Source organism: Rhipicephalus sanguineus, chromosome 1, assembly GCF_013339695.2.
Source record: "Rhipicephalus sanguineus isolate Rsan-2018 chromosome 1, BIME_Rsan_1.4, whole genome shotgun sequence".
Lineage (NCBI taxonomy): Eukaryota > Metazoa > Arthropoda > Arachnida > Ixodida > Ixodidae > Rhipicephalus > Rhipicephalus sanguineus.
In genome coordinates, this window is record NC_051176.1 from 105,379,783 (window position 1) to 105,403,462 (window position 23,680).

At 47.3% G+C, this 23,680-nt stretch overlaps 1 protein-coding gene across 1 annotated transcript in view; it reads right to left on the reverse strand.

The window, feature by feature from the left end:
- The window catches only part of LOC119378552 (protein qui-1), a 285,309-nt gene that overhangs the window by 183,595 nt on the left and 78,034 nt on the right, over window positions 1-23,680 (reverse strand). The window contains exon 2 of the mRNA XM_037647671.2: window positions 16,882-17,072. Within this exon, the coding sequence (XP_037503599.1) occupies window positions 16,882-17,072 (191 nt within the window). The remainder of the gene's footprint in view (window positions 1-16,881; window positions 17,073-23,680) is intronic.

The following is a 23,680-nucleotide window of genomic DNA, read 5'->3' on the forward strand; positions in this document are numbered from 1 at the left end:
GCAAGCCCAAGACACCGAGTACGTACAACGAGAGATTACTAGGGAACGGGAAAGGCAACGGCGGCTGCGAGAAGACCCCGACGCGATGGAAGGCCTGCGCCAACGACGTCGTGCCCGTAGATCTATGAGAGGTGCGAACGCTTGGTTTCAGCGTGAGTTTCTGTCTCCGGAGTTTGGACAACCGTGTAGTGTCTGTGACTGTCTGTGGTTTAAGTCGCACCTCTCTGCGCTGAGAATCAATGTAGAAACAACCTAGCATCACCTAGCTAAAGCCTAGCAACAACCTAGAAGCAACCTAGAACCTGCATCACCTAGCTAAGGCCCAGAAACAACCTAGAAGCAACCAGATTAGTCTTCAGAATCGTCCAGTTTCGCTGTTTCAAGCCTTGCGTGGCTTAGTGCAAGCTTAGGGTTAACAGCGCAAAAATAACACACGGCGGACAGGAAAAAGACGAGACAATCGCTGACTTCCAACTGAATTTTTATTGACAAGAATGCTCTAATATATACCCGGGTGAACAGAAAACAATCGGTAACAGAAGGTGAAGACATAAGCAAAGATATGAAATAACTATACATCAACTATCACTGGGCCTGCCATGCCGACTCGCGCATCCCAAAAAACAGAGCTCCCTGTCTAACAATGCAACTGATGGCTTGCTTACGCACGTGCCCCTTTCACGTGCCATCTGAGCTGCCTCAGAGATTATACGCTCATGCTCTTCTTTAATCTTATCCAGAACTGTGGTTCTTTCAAACTGCGGAGTGCACCCACACGTGCTCACGTGAAGCGCCAGGAAGCCATCTTTGCCATTACGAACGTTATTGGCGTGTTCCCGTTTTTGGGATGCGCGAGTCGGCGTAGCAGGCCCAGTGATAGTTGATGTATAGTTATTTCATATCTTTGCTTATGTTTTCACCTTCTGTTACCGATTGTTTTCTGTTCACCCGGGTATATATTAGAGCATTCTTGTCAATAAAAATTCAGTTGAAAGTCAGCGCTTGTCTCGTCTTTCTCCTGTCCGCCGTGTGTTAATTTTGCGCTGTTAACCCTAAGTATGCACAACCAACTAGCCCAGTCAGCCACTTTATTAACTTAGTGCAAGCTTTGCCAATTTTTTTTTTTAACAGCGAAGCTGTTATAGCTCGGCGTAAAGTGTGTGACCGTGCCAGAAAACTATCATCATTATGAACGGGTATGTGCCATAGAATTTCGGCAGATCCCACTACTCACCGCTACGGCGTGGCCTGTAATAACCCCGAGAACGAGTACAGAGAGAGACAGAAAGAAAGAGGGAAACAAACAGAGAGGCGGAAAGAAAGACATAAAGAAAGAGAAAAATTATTGCGGAAAAAATTGTTCATGAGGCGGGATTTGAACCCGCGCACCACTGATCCGAACGCGAGCGTCCTAACCACTAGGCTATCCAGGCACTTTGTTTTTCGTGGTATTTATTACAAATGGGCTTAATGTATATACATAGCGTACAAAATACTCAGGGCTGCCTCTACAAGTGTACAATAAGCGTCACAAAGCAAATTTCAATAGCACTCGGTTCTAAAAGGGTATTAGAGCAGTGCATTTCATGAACAGCGGATACCAGTCCGGCTGAGACTGTAGTTGTTCATCAAAGTCTTTTAACTTTATATTCATTTGTACGAAATGTGACCGCGATGATACATATCTCGTACCACTGAAAAAAATGCTATGCCTGTTGATGTGCTCTTACTAATGGGTGTGAACAGTTTAGGGAAAACTCGCATGTTAGACAGGCATGCGGAACCAATGGTATCATCGGCTATCCAGACACGCTAACATAGCATAGCATGGCCTTGTATAGTATAGTGTAGCACTATAGTATAATGTAGCAAGTGAGCGTAAGGAGGAGAGATGTTATTGTGAGAAGGAGGGAAATGAGGAGGGAGAGAGTGAAGCGTAGCAAAGAGATAATGAGAAAGAGATAATAGAGAGAAAGAAATGCAGAAAGAAAAAGAGAGACAGAGAACCTAAACGAAAGAGAGAGAAAGAAGTAGAGAGAGAGAAATAAAAGATAGAAGGAAAGAGGAAGCAAAGCAAGCATTGCGTCGTCTAGCGACCAGATACCGCACCACCTGGCCAAGCCACGCATGTGCAGTAGCTAAGCCCCGCCCACCGACGGAGACATCGTGCACAGCCTCTGCTCTATAGTGCATAGGCTGACTGCGTACTCCCGAGGAGGAAGCCGCGCATCTCGAAGCTAGGCGTGTCGGTCGACGGGGAGTACGAGCGGCGACGGGCTCGTGCTTCGCTGTGGCAAGCTTCACGCGACTTAGTGCAAACTGCTAGCACTTTTGTTTCACTCTCTAGTTGAGTTAAATTCTTGCGCCAAATATTTTGCTAAGCGCTGCGGTTACAAGCGCTATGCGCCCGCGTAATGGCCGGTTGTCACCGCAGCTGAGGCACATTGTCTCACGCCTTGACAAACCACCGCTTTAAACACAACATTGCCGAACACTTTGACGAAACCATCGAATATCTTGCGAAAAAATGAATTTAGGCTCGACGAGATCGCTATTTTAGCTGAGTTATACAAATTTTGGAAAGCCGCAACAGCGAAAACGAAATAATAAGCCAACAGTGTATGTGGACGCGCCCGCACGAACGCACGCCACGCGTACGCACACACACGCACGCACGCACGCACGCGCACAGACACACACACACACACACACACACACGCACACGCACGCACGCACACACACTCACAAACACACACACACGCACGCACACACAGGCGCGCACACACACGCGCACACACACAGACGCGCGTAGAGAGGAACACGTATTTGCAAGCACGCATTCTGGCGCTAATTTCTTGCGCTCTCAATGACTGATGACGCCAGGAACATAGTTTTTCCATTCTCATTTTAGTTTTCAATTAAAGAAGCATTGAAGAAATGGTGGGCGTGCTGGCAATTCATGGGGCTGCTCGCAAAACACAGTAAAGAATAAAATTGTTCATTTTTGAATGCAGCGCGCAATACGGCAACACATGACAAAGAAGACAGCAGAACAAGGCTCCTCTTTGTCTTGTGTTGCCGTCTTCAGCGCTGCCTAAAAAAAATGAACCTCAATCAACTCGTCCAATCTCGCATTCTATTGCAATAAGATTGTTTTCGCTATTTCTTTGTTAGTTGTCGTGTCTGGATTGACCCACTATGCGTGCCGAAACGTTCACGATTTTCCTCGTAAAATATATTTGGTAGGGCTTGATAACTGTCACGTCGTGCACTTTTGTGTGTACGGGGTTACGTAGGTAAACAATTGGGCTAAGATTATATATAGCCATAAGCAAATGTATTCAGGTGAAAATTGTACGAGAGGCTCAGAGAACTGCGTGAACACAGAAAGCAAATAACGCTGGAAGTACGGAAACAATAATGAGAAAGATAATAAATAATAATATTTGTTGGGGTTTTACGTCCCAAAAGCACGATATGATTATGAGGGACGCCGTAGTGGAGGGCTCCGGAAATTTCGACCACGTGGGGTTCATTAACGGGCACCTAAATCTAAGTACATGGGCCTCTAACATTGCGCATCCATAGAAATTCGGCCGCTGCGGCCGGGATTTGATCCGAAGACCTTCGGGTCAGCAGTTGAGTTCAATAAGGAGAAGGAAGAGTGAGAGAATTGTGAAGAGTAAAGCCCAAACCGCAGGCCCGCTCGCTGACGCGTGCGCTGGCCAACGTCTACGGGCCTTGCGACACACGCAGGCTAACGTCTACACATGTCCAGGCGCTAGCTTGCGTGCGTCGGGAAGCTTGCGCATGTTATGGCCCCAGATTGTCAGCAAAGAACAAAAGTGAACGACAGAACAACAACAACAACAACAAAAGACCTTCCCATGCGAAATACACGAGCTCTGTAATTAGGCGCATAAAAAAAGAGATATAGAATTACATGTCCCTGGGTTAGTCGCTGATCTGAATAATTTATAATGGCATCTCAATGACGTCATTCTGAGGATCACAATTCGGAAGCAAACACAAGGTGCGCTTGTGGTAGTAATTAACCCGAATTTTTAAAAATTTATTCACTTATTTTTCACCTTGCGACAGGGGCTATATCCTCCTTCAGGCCGTGAGCAAATTTGAAACCTTGTTCAGAGGCCCGAGTGCATGGCTAAGCTCTTCTTCCAGTTCGATCTCCGTGAAAAGTTCTACTGCCACGGGAAAGAGTCTTTACCTATTCATGGGCGCACGCGCCCACTACCACGCAACGGCGATGCCTGTAAATGGACGTTGTCGCCCGTGGGTTAGTTTGCCGAGCAACTTTAAATGCAAATTACTGGACGAATACGGGTAATCCTTCGCGATACTTCGGACGGGCTTCAGCTATGGAGGCAAAAAGAGCGTGAGAGGGAGGTGGATAGAGAGAAAGAAAAAAAAAAGAGGAGAAAGAGAGGAAGAAAGCGCCGAGCGAGAGCACCGGCCTCGGACAGCCTGAAAGCCATCGCATCCATTGTCGCAGGGAAGCGGACTTGTTTGGTTCGTAACTAAGAGGAAGTAGTTTTCGATAGAAGAGGAACACTGCGACGAACTGCGGATTACGCACTGTGGCATTTGCGAACCTGTGGGGAAAAGGGCTTTACGAAAATCAACACACCGCATGCACTATCCATGCTTACGCGCCTTTTTTTTTCGTCATGGTGTTTTACTTTTTTATTTTTTGGCCAAAAGATCTGTTTCTGTGCCCTGCCCATGAACACCGCGGCCTAATCCTGCCGTACGAGATAGCGGGAAGAGAAGAAAGGACAGCTGACCGCGAATGAAAGGACAGCAGATTCTATTAGAGCCGATGTTGTTTACCGATAGTCTTGTCGATGAGCTTAACACAAAAGAGAGAGCGAGAAAGAGACGCTCGCTGCATCGATCTGCTGACTGAATGATCTTGTACTAGCAAGTTCACTTCTCTGTTGTCACGGTGCGATTTCCGTGCCCTCTAAAGGGTGACAGACATACGCCAGCAAAGTGCGGATCCTGTGAGTATTCGTGAAGCATTCGCGTAACGTCACCTAGCACGAACAGCACTCTCTACAAGTGACGCCTGTTGCCTTCAGTTGTTTTTGTGCATAGTTTAGCGCTTTTTCCCGTTATTTTTTTTTTCATTTTTAGCGTGACTAGGGACATTAGAACAAATGAGGATGCGGACAACATGATGGGAACTACAGTAGCAAAAAAGTCCGAGGGCACCTAAGCTCTTCTTATGAGTTGTGAATGCGGCAGCGTTAATTTTAATTTTTTTCTTTCGAGTTTATTCTAGTTTTCATACATTAACTTCATAGCAATTACAGCGGCGAAGTTAGACGGCAAGGAAGAGCATGCACAGACAGGGAACGTGGCAATAGCACAAGCTTGCGAGAGCGAGGGTGCCGTAGCGTAGCGGCGATTCCCCCTGCCCCAACGCACCATTTGGTGCGCCAGAGCGACAGAAAATGTTCTCTTTCCCTCGCTCACCTCGCTCGAAGCGAGCACGGGATGTTGCGCTGCAGCCGACGAAAATTTAGGCGCCGTTTTGCGGAGACAGGCACCGGCCTTTTCGCTCAGTGAGGTATCTGAAGTTTTCGCTTCAAAAAGTATTTATGTAACTTGCTATCTAGAGTGAAAGATCAGCTTAGTGCACATCCAAGGCGAACGGAAAACAAACGAGGGGCTTCAGGCGTGTGGTTTAGTGCAAATGTTAGACAATTTGCCCTGAACCCACTCGTTAGACATTCCAATTAGCGGAAACGTTGTTACGGTGCCTTGCTTTGAGATTTGTCAAGAGGAACCATCCCTGAAGCCTTGTGAGCGAAAAACAGCACCTTAAAGGGACACTAAAGGCAAATATTAAGTCGACGTTGATTGTTGAAATAGCGGTCCAGAAACCTCGTAGTGCTACTTTTATGCCAAGGAAGTGCTTATTATGAAATAAAACACGTTTTCGTGGTCCGCATCGCGTTAGCGCACTTCAAATCACCCGCCTGAAATCCGACTTTCATACGTCGCTGCTGCCGTGCCCAACGTTGCCCGCCTTTACTGCGCGGCCGCCGACACTAGTAGCAGCAGAGCGAAAGTAGCGGGACCCACAGCAGCAACAACGGCCATCGAAGCCATCGAAGCTTGCCGCAATCGCCGGAATGGATGTGGACGGAGAACTTGACAACGAGACATTGGCTCGCGACGCTGGGCTCCAATTCAGCGACTTGAGCCCCGATGAACGCGGTACGCTGCTGAGGGCTCGTAGTGCCGGCGTCGTTGCATGAGGCATTTCGTCGAATTTTCTGTCAGAGCGACTTTCACGAGCGCACAAAACACACGCGACAGTACGCGATCCCGAAACTACCACTGAGACGCGACTGCGTGTGCGAAGCAGGGCGCCGGGCGAAGCGCAGTTCGGCGAAAACGGAACCTTTGAACCACGCGCGCCGTTCCCCATGGCAACGCCACAGAAGTTCTTTTTTCCATAAATCAAACGGAAACGAACAAACAACATTTTATTACGTCTTTTGATGCATGAAAGGTTCTTTTTTTATTGCTGCTAGTTTGATTACTAGTGATTTATTGTATGCAGACTCTCATACGTCATCGGGATCACTTCGAAAATGTCCCACTCGTGGCGCTCATCATGTGATACATTTAGCTTGATTTCTATGTAAGTAGGGCACTGCTGTTGATAATATTGCCGTTTTAGACGCTGGCATACATTGAGCTTTCACTCTGACATAAATTGTTCTTTGGCTTTAGTGTCCCTTTAATCGCACAGCACGTTGAGCTGAGGCTGGCTTTCAGTACCTCGTGTTTCGATACAACGGCTGCATACTGACCTCTCAACTTGAGGTGCAGTACCTTAGAGCTTCTTATATGAATCCTTACATGACTCTTAGCATGACTCCTTATATGACTGAGTACCACCGTACTATTCGACGTGGGAGTGTACGAGCTCCTCGAAGCGCACGTGTCTACAGATTGGACTTGCCTGTAAGTGTCTGAATAAAAGCGAATGGTGGAACAGGAGAGTGTTTGTTATCGTAACTGTTTGTTCGGTTTAACTGTGAAAGCAAATACACGGACGCTCGAGACGTATTCGCGCAGTCGGGGCCACCATCCGTCATAGCCAGCTGTCACGTTAACGCCGCATACGCACCTCACTCACCGTGGGTTATGGAGAGCCTCCAGAGAAGCGGAGTGTATGTTTGGCTGCAAAAACGACGAAGCGAAGTGGACGGACCGTCAGTGCTGCACACTCAATCGCCTTAGTGGCGGAGAAAAGACCGTGCCTTGCACTCACAAGTAAGAGCGTTGTGCGCACGCATGCTATAATCCGACCGGTGTTCCCACTGCTAAGCTGACGCGTGTAAAAGCAGTAAACGTCTGTATGAGCAGTGACGTCTCTGCAGTAAACGCCAAGCTGACGTTACCTAACACTTCACTGGGAGCTAACAAGCGCCGACGGTTTCCCTGTGGTATCATATTTCGCAGCACTATAGAGGGGCGACGTCTGCAACGCCACTGTCGGAGCTCATCACGCCAGTGTTGTGAGGCGTCTGGTAGCTGCTAGGGCGCTGCACGTGTCGCAGCCACGCATGGTAAGAACACTAGTACTAGGAGTTCAAGCGCAACATGAAACATTGCTATCGCCATCTGTTCTGCTATTCGGGCGAGACTCCCGTTGTTCTTGTTTTTCATTCTTTTTTTTTTCATTGTTTAGTCCCTGGAGCATATTTTTGATGATTTAGACAGCCGGCCCTTTCGGGACATATTTATACAATAGCTCATCGCTTCGTAAAGAACAAAAATAGAAGATGCTCCTGTGAGTTCACGCAGGGTCGTGCTTTATATGGTAAGTAGAAGGGTGTTGCGAGTTTCCTTCGCTCGCGTGGATGCTTCCGAAGGAACACCTGTTTACAGACTGTAATACGGCATTCGCGTAAGCGCTCACGCCCCCAAGGGTTTAGTTGAAAGATGAAAGTCTTTTTTTTTTGCACTGACTGTTAAGCGTGGTGCGCAGTAATCTTTACTAGTTTAGATATTCAACATGCGCAGGAAACGAATGCTAGGATGATAATAATAATAATATCTGGGGTTTTACGTCCCAAAACCAGGATATGATTATGAGAGACGCCGTAGTGGAGGGCTCCGGAAATTTCGACCATCTGGTGTTCTTTAACGTGCACCTAAATCTAAGTACACGGGCCTCTACCACTTCGCCTCCATCGAAATGCGACCGCCGCGGCCGGGATCGAACCCGTGACCTTCGGGTCAGCAGCCGAGCACCGTAACCGCTATACCACCGCGGCGGACAAACGAATGCTAGGAAATTGCGGCGATAATCTTATATCAGTAACGGGGAGCTCGTCAATTTACGTGACTGGGCTTTCAATCCCCTATTTTAGTTATTAAAAGTATTAATTGCAGCACGAACAAGCGATAACTTACCGGCTAATTTGCAAGCGTAACCTTGAATCGTACTGTGAGAGCACAGTGCTCTGTAATTCAGCTCATTTTTCGTTTTCGACAGCCTGTGCCACAAAACTAGCTTCGACGGCAAACCCCAGAAATGTTGTGCCTGTTAATAAGGTTCGCAAGCCAAAAACTAAGTACTTTCGGCATTATATTGACGCCATATACTGAGAGCGACTACGGGTTGATTCGGAGAACTTAGATTTCTTCGACGTGAACCATCGACCACGTGCGCGGGCCGCAGCTCTATGCTAGATCAGCAAGAAAGAGATCCATCTTGATCAAAAGCACTGGAGAGATGTGACGTAGAAATCCAATGCCCATCGCCGCCAAAAAATGTCACAATAGCGCTGCGGCTATTTCTTAAGTCTATCGGAGTGATTCACGGTCTGTGTCGTAGGGCAGAGAAGTGTATCTACGCCAGCGACACAAACGGCGGACATTCTCTTCTTCTCAATCTTTCGCTCCCCTTTACTCATCCGCATTGGAGGGCAGCTAATCTGTTTCAATCTTGTTTAACCTTCCGATCTTTCACTTATATCTTTTTCCTCGAGCTCCGTGTTGACAAGTTCGTCGACGGTGCTTTATTTTGAAGTATATAGTCACGTGTCCAGAAACTGTTGCTGGAACATTTCTGCCGTGCTGGAGCACTGGGGTAGTGGAAAATAATTCCGCGGGAGGGTCTGGCAATAACAAGGCCGGCCAGAATTTTGAAGCGGGAAGATCTATAAAATAAAGCAAAGAAAAAGCATTTATGACCACACGATCTACTGCAAGAAACGGCTGTAGAACGCCGGCTCTATTGCGGTAGCGAGTACCGGCCCCGATAGACGAGTAGGCGCAGAAAAGCCATCTCGCTGCCGAAGTCCCCGACCGGCGATCGTCGTTCGGACGACGGCCAGCCGGCCGCTGCCCCGCTCGCGCACACTAATGGAAACTAACGACGGTCGGCCATCGCCGCCGCTCCTACCATTCCTGCCGCTCCTGCCACTGGGGGAATATGAGTAGTATGTGGAGCCCGCGGACGGGCGGCGGCGGCGGCGGCAGCCGGTGGCTCGCGCGCGTTAATGGAGCGAGCAGAGATTTCGCTGAGTCACTGCAGGCACGCTCGGAGCCGTCGGACGTCGTGGCAAAACGAGCGCCCACTTTTCCGAAATATGAGCGCCATTTATCAAGAAGCTGGGCCGTTTCTGCAAGCGCCCCCCTCCAGAACCTCCGTTCAGTTCCTTCAGCTGCCCCACATCTTCGGCGATGCGGGGCACATCCTTATCACACGAGCGTTTCTTCCTTTCTGATTTTTCTTTTTTGTCTCGCTGAGGCTTCCTTCAGCAGCGTGCTCAAGCTCGGCCAACATCCACCGCTTGTGTATCAAGCGTTAACCACCAAAAACGCTTTATACGCCAACCTGTTGTTTATATGATGGGAAGTTGTACGGGTTTATGTGATTACCCTCTAGCAGATGAAGAGCAGGCCGGTTTTTTTAATTGGCAGAGCTGTGCGCACGCGATCTCGACCAAGCGTACGCTCGTCGTTTTCTTCCATTGTAATCGTCGAGGAAAGGGCCGGCTCGCTCGGATAGTTGAATTTTACCCCTGGGAAACGGGGTTGCTCAGAAGGGGCTGTGCCTCCATCATGATTACTCCATTTCTGTGTGTGCATTTTTTTCATACACGTAGGATCTTCGTTGTGATTTAGAGCCTAAGAAAAAGCACACATATCTGGGAACGCTAGCTCGGCTCACACGAACGCCGAAACGACTGTAGAGGCATTATTATTATTATTATTATTATTATTATTATTATTATTATTATTATTATTATTATTATTATTATTATTATTATTATTATTATTATTATTATTATTATTATTATTATTATTATTATTATTATTATTATTATTATTATTATTGTAGTTTGGGCACAACGACGCTCACCTTGACTAATCATCAGCCCTCCTACGCGCATTGATGCGAGGCTAGGCTCACCAAGTCCCTGTCAGATGTGAACGCATCTTAAGAGTCATCATCCGTGTTGAAATCGCAGTGCACAAAAAAATCTAAAAGAAAAAAAAAGACGATGAGGCTAACAAACAGACCTTCGAATTGACCAGCCTAAGGGTAATAGGAAGTTGCCGTTTCCTATCCACCTCAACACTCTTTCACTTTCGTCTCATCCTTCCAATCTGTCCTGCCTTCTTTACTCATTATTTCCAAATTTCCTCCGCTAGGGTTAATCGCATGCAAATAGTCAATCTTGGACTAGGCGCATTAGGTTATGGCCGCGATGCACCGCGCACGGCTTACGCATGCCAGTGATTGCACCATCAAAGCTTGTAGCTTTCCCTCGTTGGGCGCCGTGGTGGGTGGCTGCTATCGTTGCCGAACTATATACGTCATACATGCAGCATTTTCCCTACTCTATGTGCGTACCAAAGACACCTTCAACTATTTCGTAAAACAAAATGAATCCCTTCACGGCTACCACGTAATGCACAGCGGCAAATCTGCAAAGCCGGTACGAGCGATATCACCGTTTCTAGTAGCAAAATCTCTGACGGACATAAGCAAAATGACAAGTGGGGACCTCCTCCTCGAGGTTTGCGACAAGCTACAGTATGACAAGGTCGCAAAACTGACATACTTTGCCGGCACCCTACATAATCAGGGAAGAAAACAGTGAATAGCAATTAAAGACCTCATAATTGCATTTGCCTCAAGTGTTCTACCACAGTTCCTCAAAACCGGCTATACAAAGACCCGGCTAACCGAGCCTTCGGTTCTGCTGCCAGGATCGTTCGTGGCAGCGCACTCCCTTCTATTTTTTTTTTTTTTGCTTACGCTGGTGTAGTTATGCGGCGAGCAGAAGCTCCTAAGTACAGTGGTTTTATGCCAGCCATCCCGATTTTTATTTATATATATATTTTTTTTGCGACCAACACAACTTCCGTTGCATGCATGCCTGCATCGGTATTACTGAGTGATGAAAGAAGGCATTCGTGCCGACGGCTGCAACATGTTTTTCCACTTTATATCAATTTTGCTTACGAGCTAAAATGATTTAAAGGGAGACTGAACAAAAATTTGAAAAAGCTACGAAAAAACTTACATTCGACTCGAACGACACGACTGTTTCTATAAACAGCGTTTATTTCACGTAATTTCGAGCAGTTGGCCGTATTTTTAGTGCATTGTGAGAGCGCGGCGGCTGCACGCCAGTGCGCTTGTCGACGGCCGTGACGGCGAATGCTCCAGCAAGAGGAGGGCAACCGGCACGCTCTCTCCTGCCCTGCCACCTTCCCTTTCTCCACCTCTGCTCTCAAGAACCGAGGGTGGCTGGTGTGGCGCTGAGCCTTGACCCCTTGTCCCCACATGGGAGACAAAATAGCGCTTCTTCCTCAAAAACCACCAATACTACCGAGCGTGTCGCGAGGGCGCAAAGATGCAAGGTGCGAGTGACAGTGGTTCCACTAGCGGTGATTGCGACTCCGAGTTCGACAGGCGTCCAAAACGGATGCGCCAAATACAACCATGTGCGTGTGACCCTTCTGCTTTGTCAAGCGACAGCGAGGACGACGAGCCAGACGAGCCGCCATCGCCCAACGTGGGTCGGCAGCCGGGACCAGCAATTTATACAGTGACTCACAGTCACTATTCTCGAAATGTTCGGAGCACAAAAAGTCACGCTTTGAAGGCACCCATGTTGGCTGCGATCGGCACGCAGCGCGAATCCATATCCTTCGAAGCTTCGGCTCTGTCGGAAAGGTATGACAAGGCTTTTCTCTCTCGACGCTGCTTTTCGCACACTCTAGCGCAGAACAGCGTTGAGGCATTCTGCGTTGTGCCAGGTGCTTCACCGTTCACTTTACGTAGCAGCAGACAACACAAACGGCAAATTCGTAGACGTGGCCGCAGGCTCCGCTTACGGCCGAGAGCGCGGCAATGGCGTCGTTGGCTGCCGGTTGAGAACACGCACGGAGAACACCTTTCCGACCTTCCTACGCGAGAACATGTTTTGAAAGAGACGCACGGCAGCGGGTGGCGGCTTACGATTTCGACTGATAAGCGATTTTGCAGCGAGCACGGTTGTCGAATCAGTATCCGGCGGGTTTCGCGTCACTTCCTCTCTAGTTCGCGGCGCGGCCGCTAGACGAGCCAATTTGCGAAAAATGCATTAAATTCATTATCTTCTGCTAGTCTCTGGCTGAAATGAAGGTTGTTTCAACAAATTTCAGCACCCAATCTTTCAATTGGGCCATTTATCTCGGCGGCGAAAATTTTGTTCAGTATCCCTTTAACAAAGACCCCGAAGGAAAAGAGCCTAAGTTCCCGCTCTCTTATATTCTCTGGTTACGATCACACTTACATATGAGCAATGTGAATGGGACGATGACATTGCGTGGAAAAGGAGAGGGCGCCGGCATAAGTCCGGTTGAAGACTTTGAAAGGATTTCTTACCCGCCGGGTTTAAACGTGGGCTAAATTGAGTTCCATTCGCGCTTACTTACAGAAACAAGTTTGCTAATGTTGACAACACTCCCTGATGTTTTAAGAGAATCAAATTAGTAGCTAATACGATTCACCTCTTAAGAAGATGTGACAAGTGAGACGAGGCTAACTAAACTATAACAAATGGAGTACATCAAACATTAATCCGGCCAAATGTTGCATGCGCGTCTACAGCACGGAACCCTTTTTAGGAAAATCGTATTCGCAAGATTGAGTAAGCAGAGGCTGAAGCTCTGTATACTGAAGATATGACATATATCTCTCGCCTTGCGCTAACCTGTCTAGTCTTATCATTACTCCTCTGTGAACACGTCGCCACATTGAAAATGTAAGGCATGCTGCCAGCACCTGTAAAGCGTGCACCACGGCAGCAATGCTATTAGTGCAAAGCGGCCGACTTTACATAGGAGCCTGCTGTTGTAGTTTTCAATAAAGGTGGAATCAAATAAAAAGGCCGTAGCTTCCTCTCCCTTCCACCCCCTTATTAGGTTGGGGAAAGGATGACCGGGGGGAGGGGACCGGGGGGGGGGGGGGTGTTGCAGCGTGTCGGAAATGTCACCTCCTTCGCAAGTGCAGCACAGTCGGGGAATGCAGCGTTTGTTCAACAGGAGTAAACTTTGCCTTCACGGCCACAGCGAGATTACGTTCAATCGCAGTAAACTTCCGCAACGAAGTACAAAAGTGCTTCTACATGGGTTGGTGGCACGGCATACTGAGGTTAACGATGCCCTGCAGAGATGCAGAACAGACGAAAAACCAGAAGAAACACGAACCGGACACGGATCTAGCGCGAGGCCCGTGTCCGTTTCATGTTTCTTCTGGTTTCACGTCTGTTCTGCGCCTCTGCAGCACACTATTACCGCCAGTATGACGCATCAACATCCCGTGCATTACCGTCCGCGTGCTGTTGAATAGTGCAGGCAGCTTGACCATGCCGAATCCTCGTAGCTTTGGTTCACTTTATTAGGAGAAGTATAAAAAGAGGTACAGAAGAAAATAACTGTGAGCGCCGCAAACACTCTTCCTTTTCCATTATTTTCTGGGGGATTTATTTCTAAGAGAAGTAACGTCAAAACCACATCAGCAGCCAGGCTGTTGTGTAAGGCGGGAGACCGTAAACAGGTTGCCGCAGTTACTCAGTGCGCGCCCTACGCGTTTTGTAACGGCGCAGAATGCTCGGGTAGCAGAAGAAGAGAACAATAGAAGGCGGAGACTTTACCTGACCCGTTATATCATGCTTCTGCCGACACCCCGCGGGATATCCGCAGATCGCGTGACGACGCAACGGGAGATCCTGTCGTGGAAAAGGCTGAGACATGTCGCACCACCGCAGTGCTTTTCTTAATTGCTTTTTCCCGAACAAAGCGCGCACACATGCCAAGTGAGCATCGCGGAATAAACAGGAGCGCGGGACAAGCGTCTCTGGCAGTGTAACAGAGTCACTCTCGGTCGTGATCAGACCCTATACAGATTATTCTTGACCCGGATGAAGTGGTGCTGAAAGATCACATTTTTCTCATTGCGATAGGGTCCGATCCGCGTGACAATTTCGCAAAGCGTGTCCCTCTAGCTGTGCATGTTAAAAACCTAAATAAAAAGAAGAGTTAACTGGTTCAAATAAAACACCTTGAAAGCTTGCACATTGCCCTTTTATGCAAGAGCTTTTTACATGCAAGTGTATGTTGTAAAATTGCAAAATGTTCCAAAATAACGTTTATATTCAAATCGGTATTCGTAGTCACGATCCAGTACAGTTCCCAAGTTTCAGACGATCAGCGGAGAAATATTCGCTTGTTATGATCAAGAATGACAACCGAAATAGTTTTTTGTTGAATACAGCGAGTTTATGATACACTTTTTGTAGCATAATAGTCAGATCGGGCAAGAGCTTTGGGCCCACTAACGACGCCTGGTGCTCTTGAGCTGAACGGAACTCGATCCACATTATTGGACCATATAGCAGCAATCATCGTCGATTGTGATCGAGATATCATATCCGAATATTAATCGACCACAATCAGAAGTTCCCGTCTGACAACGGCGCTACTGTGCACAACAAGCTGCGCCGAATCGTCACTGATTGGCTTGGAGTGGAAACAGGCTTAGTGCATTAACATCGCAACATCATAATACGTTTCACTGACGCATCAAGATAAGTATACTGCTTCGCGCGTTAATGCGAATACTTACTGCAAATGTTTACTGTGCGAAAGTATTCAAGATTTAATGAGCGTATTACCTCGTATACCTATATATAGGAATATACGAGTGCCAATGGTGGCAGATGTGTGTAGAGGTCGAATCATGAAGAGTTCATTAAGGTGTCCAAAGTCACGACGGGTAGTATTTTAGTTTTATTATCAGACAAAGTGAGAATTAGCATGAAGGGAAATCATCCCACTCATTCCTGAATATGGTCTTACACAATTACGAAGCACCATACCACTCGAACGCGCCATAAAGACACCCCAGTACAGAAAGCTTTTGAGAATATTAAAGAACAGAAGGCCATCGTGACATCTCAGATCCCTTAGCATTAGGAAATAATAACACGCTTCTTCAATAAGCTCGCGCATTTGAACACATCTGCAGTGATGTCCGGTCGTCCTTGAACTCAAGGACCGCCGAAGCAAATGCTCGATAATATGTTGTAGTTTACGCTAAGCTTTTACATAAATTGTAGCAGGAGTCATTCAAAAAAGAAAAAAAAAAGCGTACTTGCAAGAAAAGTAAGCCAACTCGGCTTGTTGCCCATGTGCATGCGAGAGCAACATTGGATCGAGAATGAATGATGACAAGGGTGTTATGACAGTGGATAGCCTAAGCTGTAGCCGAAATTAGCCAACGCAGTATTACATCGTAATTACTTTTTATCTTTTATATTGCATACGCATGCTTTATTTCCACCTTACGTCATCATACTTATTTTTAGTTTTTAAAGGTAAACATTTGGACAGCATTCCCTTTCTACCACAGTCCATGTGGGTGTTGCTCTCCGATGTACGGTCTAATAGGAGGTCTCGCCACTTCGAGACCTTCTTCTGTATTTGTGTACATCATAGGCAATGCACTACATGCATTTCGATAACAAATCTTCCAGTCTAGTCAACACTCACACCATTTAAGCCACACTAGTCGACAGTGGCCAATATTTCCCAACGTTCGCAGACACTTACCAATGTTTAGCCAGTAGTAGACAATAGACGACATTAGCCCACACTTAACCAAGAATAGCATCAGTTAGCCGACCTTAGACACTATAGACAAGAATTTTCATCGCTTTCAGGGGGCAGCCACGTTTGGTGGGGGCTGCTGATCACATGGAACGAACAACCACGATATTGTCCGGCTTGTCCTTATCGCATGTTGGCTGCGAGTATTTACTCGCCATCAGTTATGACGAAACCAAGCCCGCAGCCTCTAGCACTGGCCACGCCGACTGGTGATAGCTGGTGTCAAGATTACGTACGTTTTCTCTAAACGTGGATGCGAGAGTAGAAATAATCTGGTCTATAAGCCGACATTAGTCATCATTTGGTTAGCACTAGCCAACATTAGCAATAATTTAGCCATATTTAGCGAACGCTATTCACCACTAGCCAACATTAGCCATTACTTAACTAACACTAGCCAGCAATAGTCGGCATTAGAAAGCATTGGTTAATATTATTATCTATTTAGTTAACATTAGTCACGCCCAGTCAACTTCAGGCACTGCCAGCGAGTGCTGGTTGCACGTGAGTAATTACGGTAAGCGAGGACACCACCGTTTACCGTTCGCCATAAGACGTTCACCGTTCGCACTTCGCAAATTGCGGGGTGTGCGCTGAGATACGCAATCCCAGATTAAACTAAATACCCAAGAGTAGAAAAAACGCTGTCGAGGCACTTACAAGAAGGAAGCATCCGAGAGAACGGGCGTGGCAGTCCTCCAACTCTCGCAAGGTGGCATCGACGGGTCGCAGTCGCGGGTCCTGGCCCTGCTGGAGGTCCAAAAGCTCCACGTCCACTCCGAGCGAGGCGCAGTGCCGCTGAAGCTCCGGTAGCACATTCTCTTGCACCACCCGGCGCTCCTGCTCGAAGTCTGCGCACATAGGAAAAAGTCACGCATGTAGGAAGGCGCCGGTAAACAAACATGCATGCATTTCTAGTATAATGAGTACCTTCTTTCATCTTTATCAGCCTATTTTATGTCCACTACACCACGATGGTCTCTCCAGATAATCTAGAATGTGCCCTGACCCGCGCTAGCTGATTCCATTTTATGCCTAAATATTTCTTAATATCATAACCCCGAATGAGCGCCTTTTAAACGGCGGCGATTACATCCTATCTTAAAGAAATGTGAAATCAATAGATTTGGCATTTGAGCACGTTGGCAACAATTTTAACTGGTCGCCGCTTTCTGCGCAACGTTATCCTGTTGTTTGAATGAATGATAATGAGAAATGAAATGACAACCTCTCATATTGCTGTTCGCTATCAAACCAGAATCCAGACACCTTCAATACGCTATATGTGGTGTGTTGTATACTGCATGTTATACAATCGATACTTGCGCCCCGATCTTTCTCTCTTTTATTAAGGCACCATGACGCCTCTTACACGTAGCGCTTTGACCCCGCTTCAATTTTGTGCATAAAGAAAGCCAATATGTAATTTAGCCAATTGAAAATGTTCATTATCAACGTATAATAGCTTGAGAAGACACGTTGAAACTGTGAATTTGAAGCTAAGCATTACTGAAAATGTGTTATATCCTAAGATCAGCACCACGTTCAATATACCTGTTCCCCGGAAAGTACTCTGTTCAAACAAAAACTTTTGAACTTACCTATATATATATATATATATATATATATATTCTTTTTGTTTCTTAAGGCAGCCGTCGCTAAGAAATGGCGACAGCAACTCCTTCATTTATTTTTTATTTCAATAAAAAATAACAACATTGCATTTTGTAGACCGCTTTAACGTCGTATATCTGATAAGTTATGATACGATCTTATAATTTCCGATAAGTATGCGCGATTCCACTATACCTTACGAATTGTATGTCGATAACTCCAGTATGTTAACTAATGGTAGTATACATAAGGAATAGTTGAAACAACGTGGTTTTTATTATTGCGATAGCAATTGCATGGAGACTCTCGGCGGATTTCTGACGTCGCCGTCGCTGTCATGTCCCGTATATGTATATGTATGTATATATAAATAAAAGCTACAAATGAAAATAATTCAGATGAAAAAATTATTAAGCGTGTGACCGGGGATTCGAACCTGCAACCCCTCGCTCCAAAGCGTGTTGCCTTAGACAATTACGCCACGCGTCATTCGTCCTCCAGTATACTAAAGGCAGAATACAAACGCCTGCGGCGTTGGGTGAAACGCACGGGACACCACACGTGGGGAAACTAAAATAATGCGAGACGCGAGCCATGCTGCATCGTTGCCCGCACTGCGTTTGCGTCGTATCGCTGTCGTTTTCCATTTTCGAGTTGTAGCGCCGCGCCACTCGTGGCGAGTCGGCCAGGGAAAAAGGAGAGCGTCCCATGGCTCGTGGTGGCCCGAGCTAGTGGGAACGCTTTGGCTCTTGTAGGCTTATGCCAGATGAAACGAGATGGCTGAACCAGATAGTGCTATCCTGGACACTGTCGAATTCCCCCATCTTGTCAAATTTCGTAATTGCGGCATTTTAAGAAAATCGGAGGGGCCGTAGCAGCCCGCCGGGCCAATCAGACTTGATCAATGGCGAAATTCGACAACATGGCGGAATTTGACAATGTCCAGAATAGCATCCAGAATCGCAGTATATATCTTACACCGTGACCAGAATACTGAAGCTAAAATTACAGTGCAAAAGCACAAGATACACACGAAGGAAAGAAAGGTACGACACAAGCGCTGACTAGCAACTGCTTTATTCTTTCATACGCCAATGCATACATAAATCCAAGGCAAACTTACCGCTCATGCGCACGCAACAATAGCTCAATCCACAACGTGTGATGGATGGCAGTGTATTAGATACGCGAAGACATCAAATCATATTCAGTTGGGTGCAGGGACAAAGGAGTAAAGAAGTAAGAAGGACAAAGGAATGCGCTTTGCGCTGTAATTTAACCTAAGGAATATGTGCCAACTCGACTTTTTTCCCCTTCCCCTTTTCCCCTGTGCAGAGTAGCAGGCTAGAGCGCTCAAGCTCAGGCCGACCTCTCTGCCTTCTAATAAATTTGTTCTATCTCTATCGACCCAAATGAAGTTTTATTTTAGTGACCAGAATCGACGCCCGCAGGGAACGCGAGCCGTGGCTCCACATGCCACTGCCAAGCGCTGTCTTTACTTTGTTCTCTTGAGATCGCTCGCTTTCCGGTTTTGTTCGCCGCCTAAACGAAGGCGCTGCAGGGTCTTGGGACAACGCGAGCGCAAGTGTCCGAGAGTGGCTTGCGTTCTGCGCATGTGTCCTGGAGGCTCGCAAATTTCTTGGGTCCCCAATTCTAAAATTCTCTATTGTTTCGCCGGAGTTGGGATATGCGCCTCCGACTTGTACTTTGACATACAGGGCGTGGTAGACCGTGCTCGTGCGATTATCTCTTGAGGGGGAGTTTTGTACGTCTTGTGCTTTCACCACAAAGATTGCGTTAAAGCTATAGACCGCACCGCATGAAGGTCACTTTGCTCGCTGCAGCGGTCGCGTTTGCGAAAAGAGTGAGCTGCTATAGCTAGAAGAGCCAAAGTAGGGGCTAGTTGAATTAACAACTGTGATAGTTCCCGCTTGTCCTGTGTATAACTGTGCGTTCTTTTCGTGCGTCCTTCTTTGTGTTTGAGCAGCGCGCTGTAAGTGTCGAGCTGTGGCAGTTGTTGGTTCGCACTCGCCTTGTGTGTTTTCTTTTCTTGTGTCCTTTGTGCTTGAGCAGCGCGCAGCAAGTTTCTAGCTGCTTGCCGTTCTGCCTGTGAAATTCCAATTTCTTGCTATCGCATTCATCGCTTCGCTCTTGAGGCGAAACTGTGACTATATATATATATATATATATATATATATATATATAGCGAATTGACCGCTTCTACCGGAAGTCCATTTCAAACGACAGGAAATCGCTTTTTGTAACAGACGATAATAATAATATCTGGGGTTTTACGTCCCAAAACCACGATATGATTATGAGAGACGCCGTAGTGGAGGGCTCCGGAAATTTCGACCATCTGGTGTTCTTTAACGTGCACCTAAATCTAAGTACACGGGCCTCTACCATTTCGCCTCCATCGAAATGCGACCGCCGCGGCCGGGATCGAACCCGCGACCTTCGGGTCAGCAGCCGAGCACCGTAACCGCTATACCACCGCGGCAGACTTGTAACAGACGATCAGAAAGAAAGAAAAACAGAAAGTTGAACATCAAATTTCAAAAAAAGATAAACTTTCATTAAGGATGAAATAATCCCACAGTAGGATTGCGGTTTGGGCGTGTTCATTTAGTATAGCGTGATCAGGAATGAAAACATAAAAAGGAGGGGATATTAAATTGCTTCTTTCCATATTGTACATACTGCTTCTATTGATAAAGGCCCACTCATGCATGCTCCCAGTTTTAATTTTTCTTCGTTTCGATATTGTACACGTCCATCTTAAGCCTAGTAAAATGAGTTGTGAGTTAAGTGCTTTACGAGCCCTCCTTCCCGTGTTAAGACGGCTAGTTCTGCTTCCTAAAAGATGAATGAAATGATCGAGTCACGCCACAGAAAGAGAAAAGAAAAAGGCTACACGGAAGTTGTTTTTCACGGAAATGATCAAAGCACCAGTAGGGACAGAATATGCGCTGAAGAGTCGCGTGCGTGCAGTCGTGTAGAAAACGCAAACTTGCGCTCATAAGGCGCAGGAATTACGCGCATTCAAAAAGGTTGATGTAAATCGATCGAGAAAGACGGAACAAAATGCCGTACAAAAACCTATTTTCAGAGACATCATCGTGGAGTTGGGCACGATTGAATGTGACCAGCTGCTAACGAGTAAAAAGACAGAGGGGGGCGGGGGGGGGGGGGGGCGAAGGGACAAACAATGGGACAAATTGATATACGTTAAAACACAATCAAATGATTCATCGAAGTAACATTGCTCTTCGAAGCCCTTGTGCCACATGAAGTATCTGATTTGTACTACAGGCCTCAGAAAAGCTGGCTTTTATGTATACTGCGTAATGGCCTTGTTCACAGGGACGCGGCGGCTTTGTCCGAAGTTTTGCTGTTTCTTTGTGCCTCAGCTTGAATTTCGCCCGAGCTAGAGCATTGTCGATACTGGCAATCAAAGGCCCGTTTTCCGGCTGTTTACGGTGGCGCCTATCGACTCTGTCGCATCCGGCGTGCTGTGTCTGTCATGACGATGAAAGCGAAGCGCTACGAAAAAAAAAACACCGGCGATTGCGATACTCCCTAATGCGAATTCTGGGCGCAGCTTCGTTATATGACAACGCCAACTGTGTTTGAAGTTTAGGCTATCCGCAGTTGTAGCGACGTAACAATCGTTACATATTGCCACAGAAACTGCCAGCGCTCGAGCGCTACGCACACTACTCTGTGCATTGCACGCGTCGTGAACCAAGCCAAACACCGACAGCCCCGTAACGACAAGCGAAGCCAGCCACAGTGTACCTGCCAGCCCTGCCTGCGCACTAGCTCCGACCGAGGGGCCAGCGCGCGTGACGGAGGAAGAATGCGAAATTAGAGGTCAGTGGCTCGTGATATCGACAGACTCCGCGTTCGCTCTCTTTCGTACTCGTTCTCTCTATCGGTTACGCCAGCAGTGCCAACGGCGACGCCGCTCAACGCAGGAACGGGCGCCTGAGAGCTGCGCTCTAAAACTACGCGTGGCGATTATTAACACTCACTCTAGTACAAACAGTGGCATAGCCAAGGGGTGGCACAGCGGGCCCGTGAACACCCCCCCCCCCCCCACCCAGATCCCCCCGAAAAATTTTCCCCCATGTGATACAGAGCACAAAATGACACTCGACCACACTTATCTGCCCGGACCCCATGATGTCGGCTCAAGGAGCTGCGACACCCCCCTCCCCCCGGAAAAAATTTCTGCCTACGCCACTGAGCACAAGTCAAAGCCGACAGAAAAACTGGTAAATTTAAAAAAAAATTCAGGAGCCCTTGGCCTATCGGAGGAATGAGGGCAAGCGAAGGTTGGCGTGTGTGTACTTGACGTACTTTCCCTTCTTTCTTTCTTTCCTTCTTTCTGTCTTTCTTTCGCATTGCGCAACGCTCCCTCCTAACTGTTTCCTTCCTCCTTCTCTGGAAATGAACCATCACTCACGTGCATAGCAGCATGACACTTCACTTGCTACAGGCAACAACGGCGGCCATAGCCAGGCGACAATGAAATGTGGCAGCGTGAAATGACAAGTCACCTCGATAACCTCGATAAAAGATCAGATTGCCGACAAGCCCACGATCGAGAGAGCATCACTTGTTGGAAAACGGCGCATACAAATGCGCGTGTGACCGGCGCACCTTCGAGGGCCGCGCTTCGAGGGCTCGCGAGTGCCATTTCTTTTTCCTTTTTTTTTTTTCGGTCACACCTACAACGCCAACGACACTTGATAATAATAATATCTGGGGTTTAACGTCCCAAAACCAAGATATGATTATGAGAGACGCCGTAGTGGAGGGCTCCGGAAATTTCGACCACCTGGGGTTCTTTAACGTGCACAGAAATCTAAGTACACGGGCCTCAAACATTCTCGCCTCCATCGAAAATGCAGCCGCCGTGGCCGGGATTCGATCCCGCGATCTTCGGGTCAGCAGTCGAGCGCCATAACCACTAGACCATCGTGGCGGGGCCTATTTAAGAAAGCCCACGCGTAAACTGAAGCTGGCTTATAAGAAAACAAAAATACCGGAGCGTTCAGTGGTCCAGAAATGCCGGACTTTAGAGGCATTCGAGCATTCGCGCCTAGGAGCATACGATCACGACGTAACTTGGATCTTCGGGCATTACGACGCTGTTTTATATAAGGCGAAAGCCTTAGATGCCTCACCAAACGCGAAAATTGACCGGCGTTCCGCACTGGCGTCCCCCGTCCTTCGGCGGCGTTAACACGAGTGATGCAAAAAATCGTCATCACGTGATTACGTCACCATATGATAACATCACGACGTCCCAAATCACCCAATTTCTTGAAGTCGCAATGATGTCACGTGATTTAACGTCACATGATGACATCAGCACATGACATGGCATGGCAGTGCAAAACTAGGTGAGATGCCTCCGATCTTGGAGGCAGTGGAAAACCACGTTAGGTGCAGAAAGCTTTCGGAGGGTGGCGGGGCAGGATAAAAAGACTGGCTGAGAAGAAAAAGAAGATGGCTTTCACCTTCCAGTCGTCTTAGGTGAGTGCATACGGGACTCTGTGAGTTTTTTATTCGCCTCGATGAAAGTAGTCTTTTCAGGGCAGAAGTTACAGCACACCACCTTACGGGTTTGTATGAAAGCTTCGCTATCGGTTTACGAGTAACTTGCGTACGTACTGCCGATGAACAATTCTTGGCTCAGACAACGGTGGGCAAAATTATTCTTCCTTCAAGGAAGAGCGCGCGATCACAGGCCATTCAATGAAACAGTTCACTCATGGTAAAGCTTCGCTTGCGCACTTTCCTGAGGCGTGCTCCCATTTAGGGTTGCAGAAAA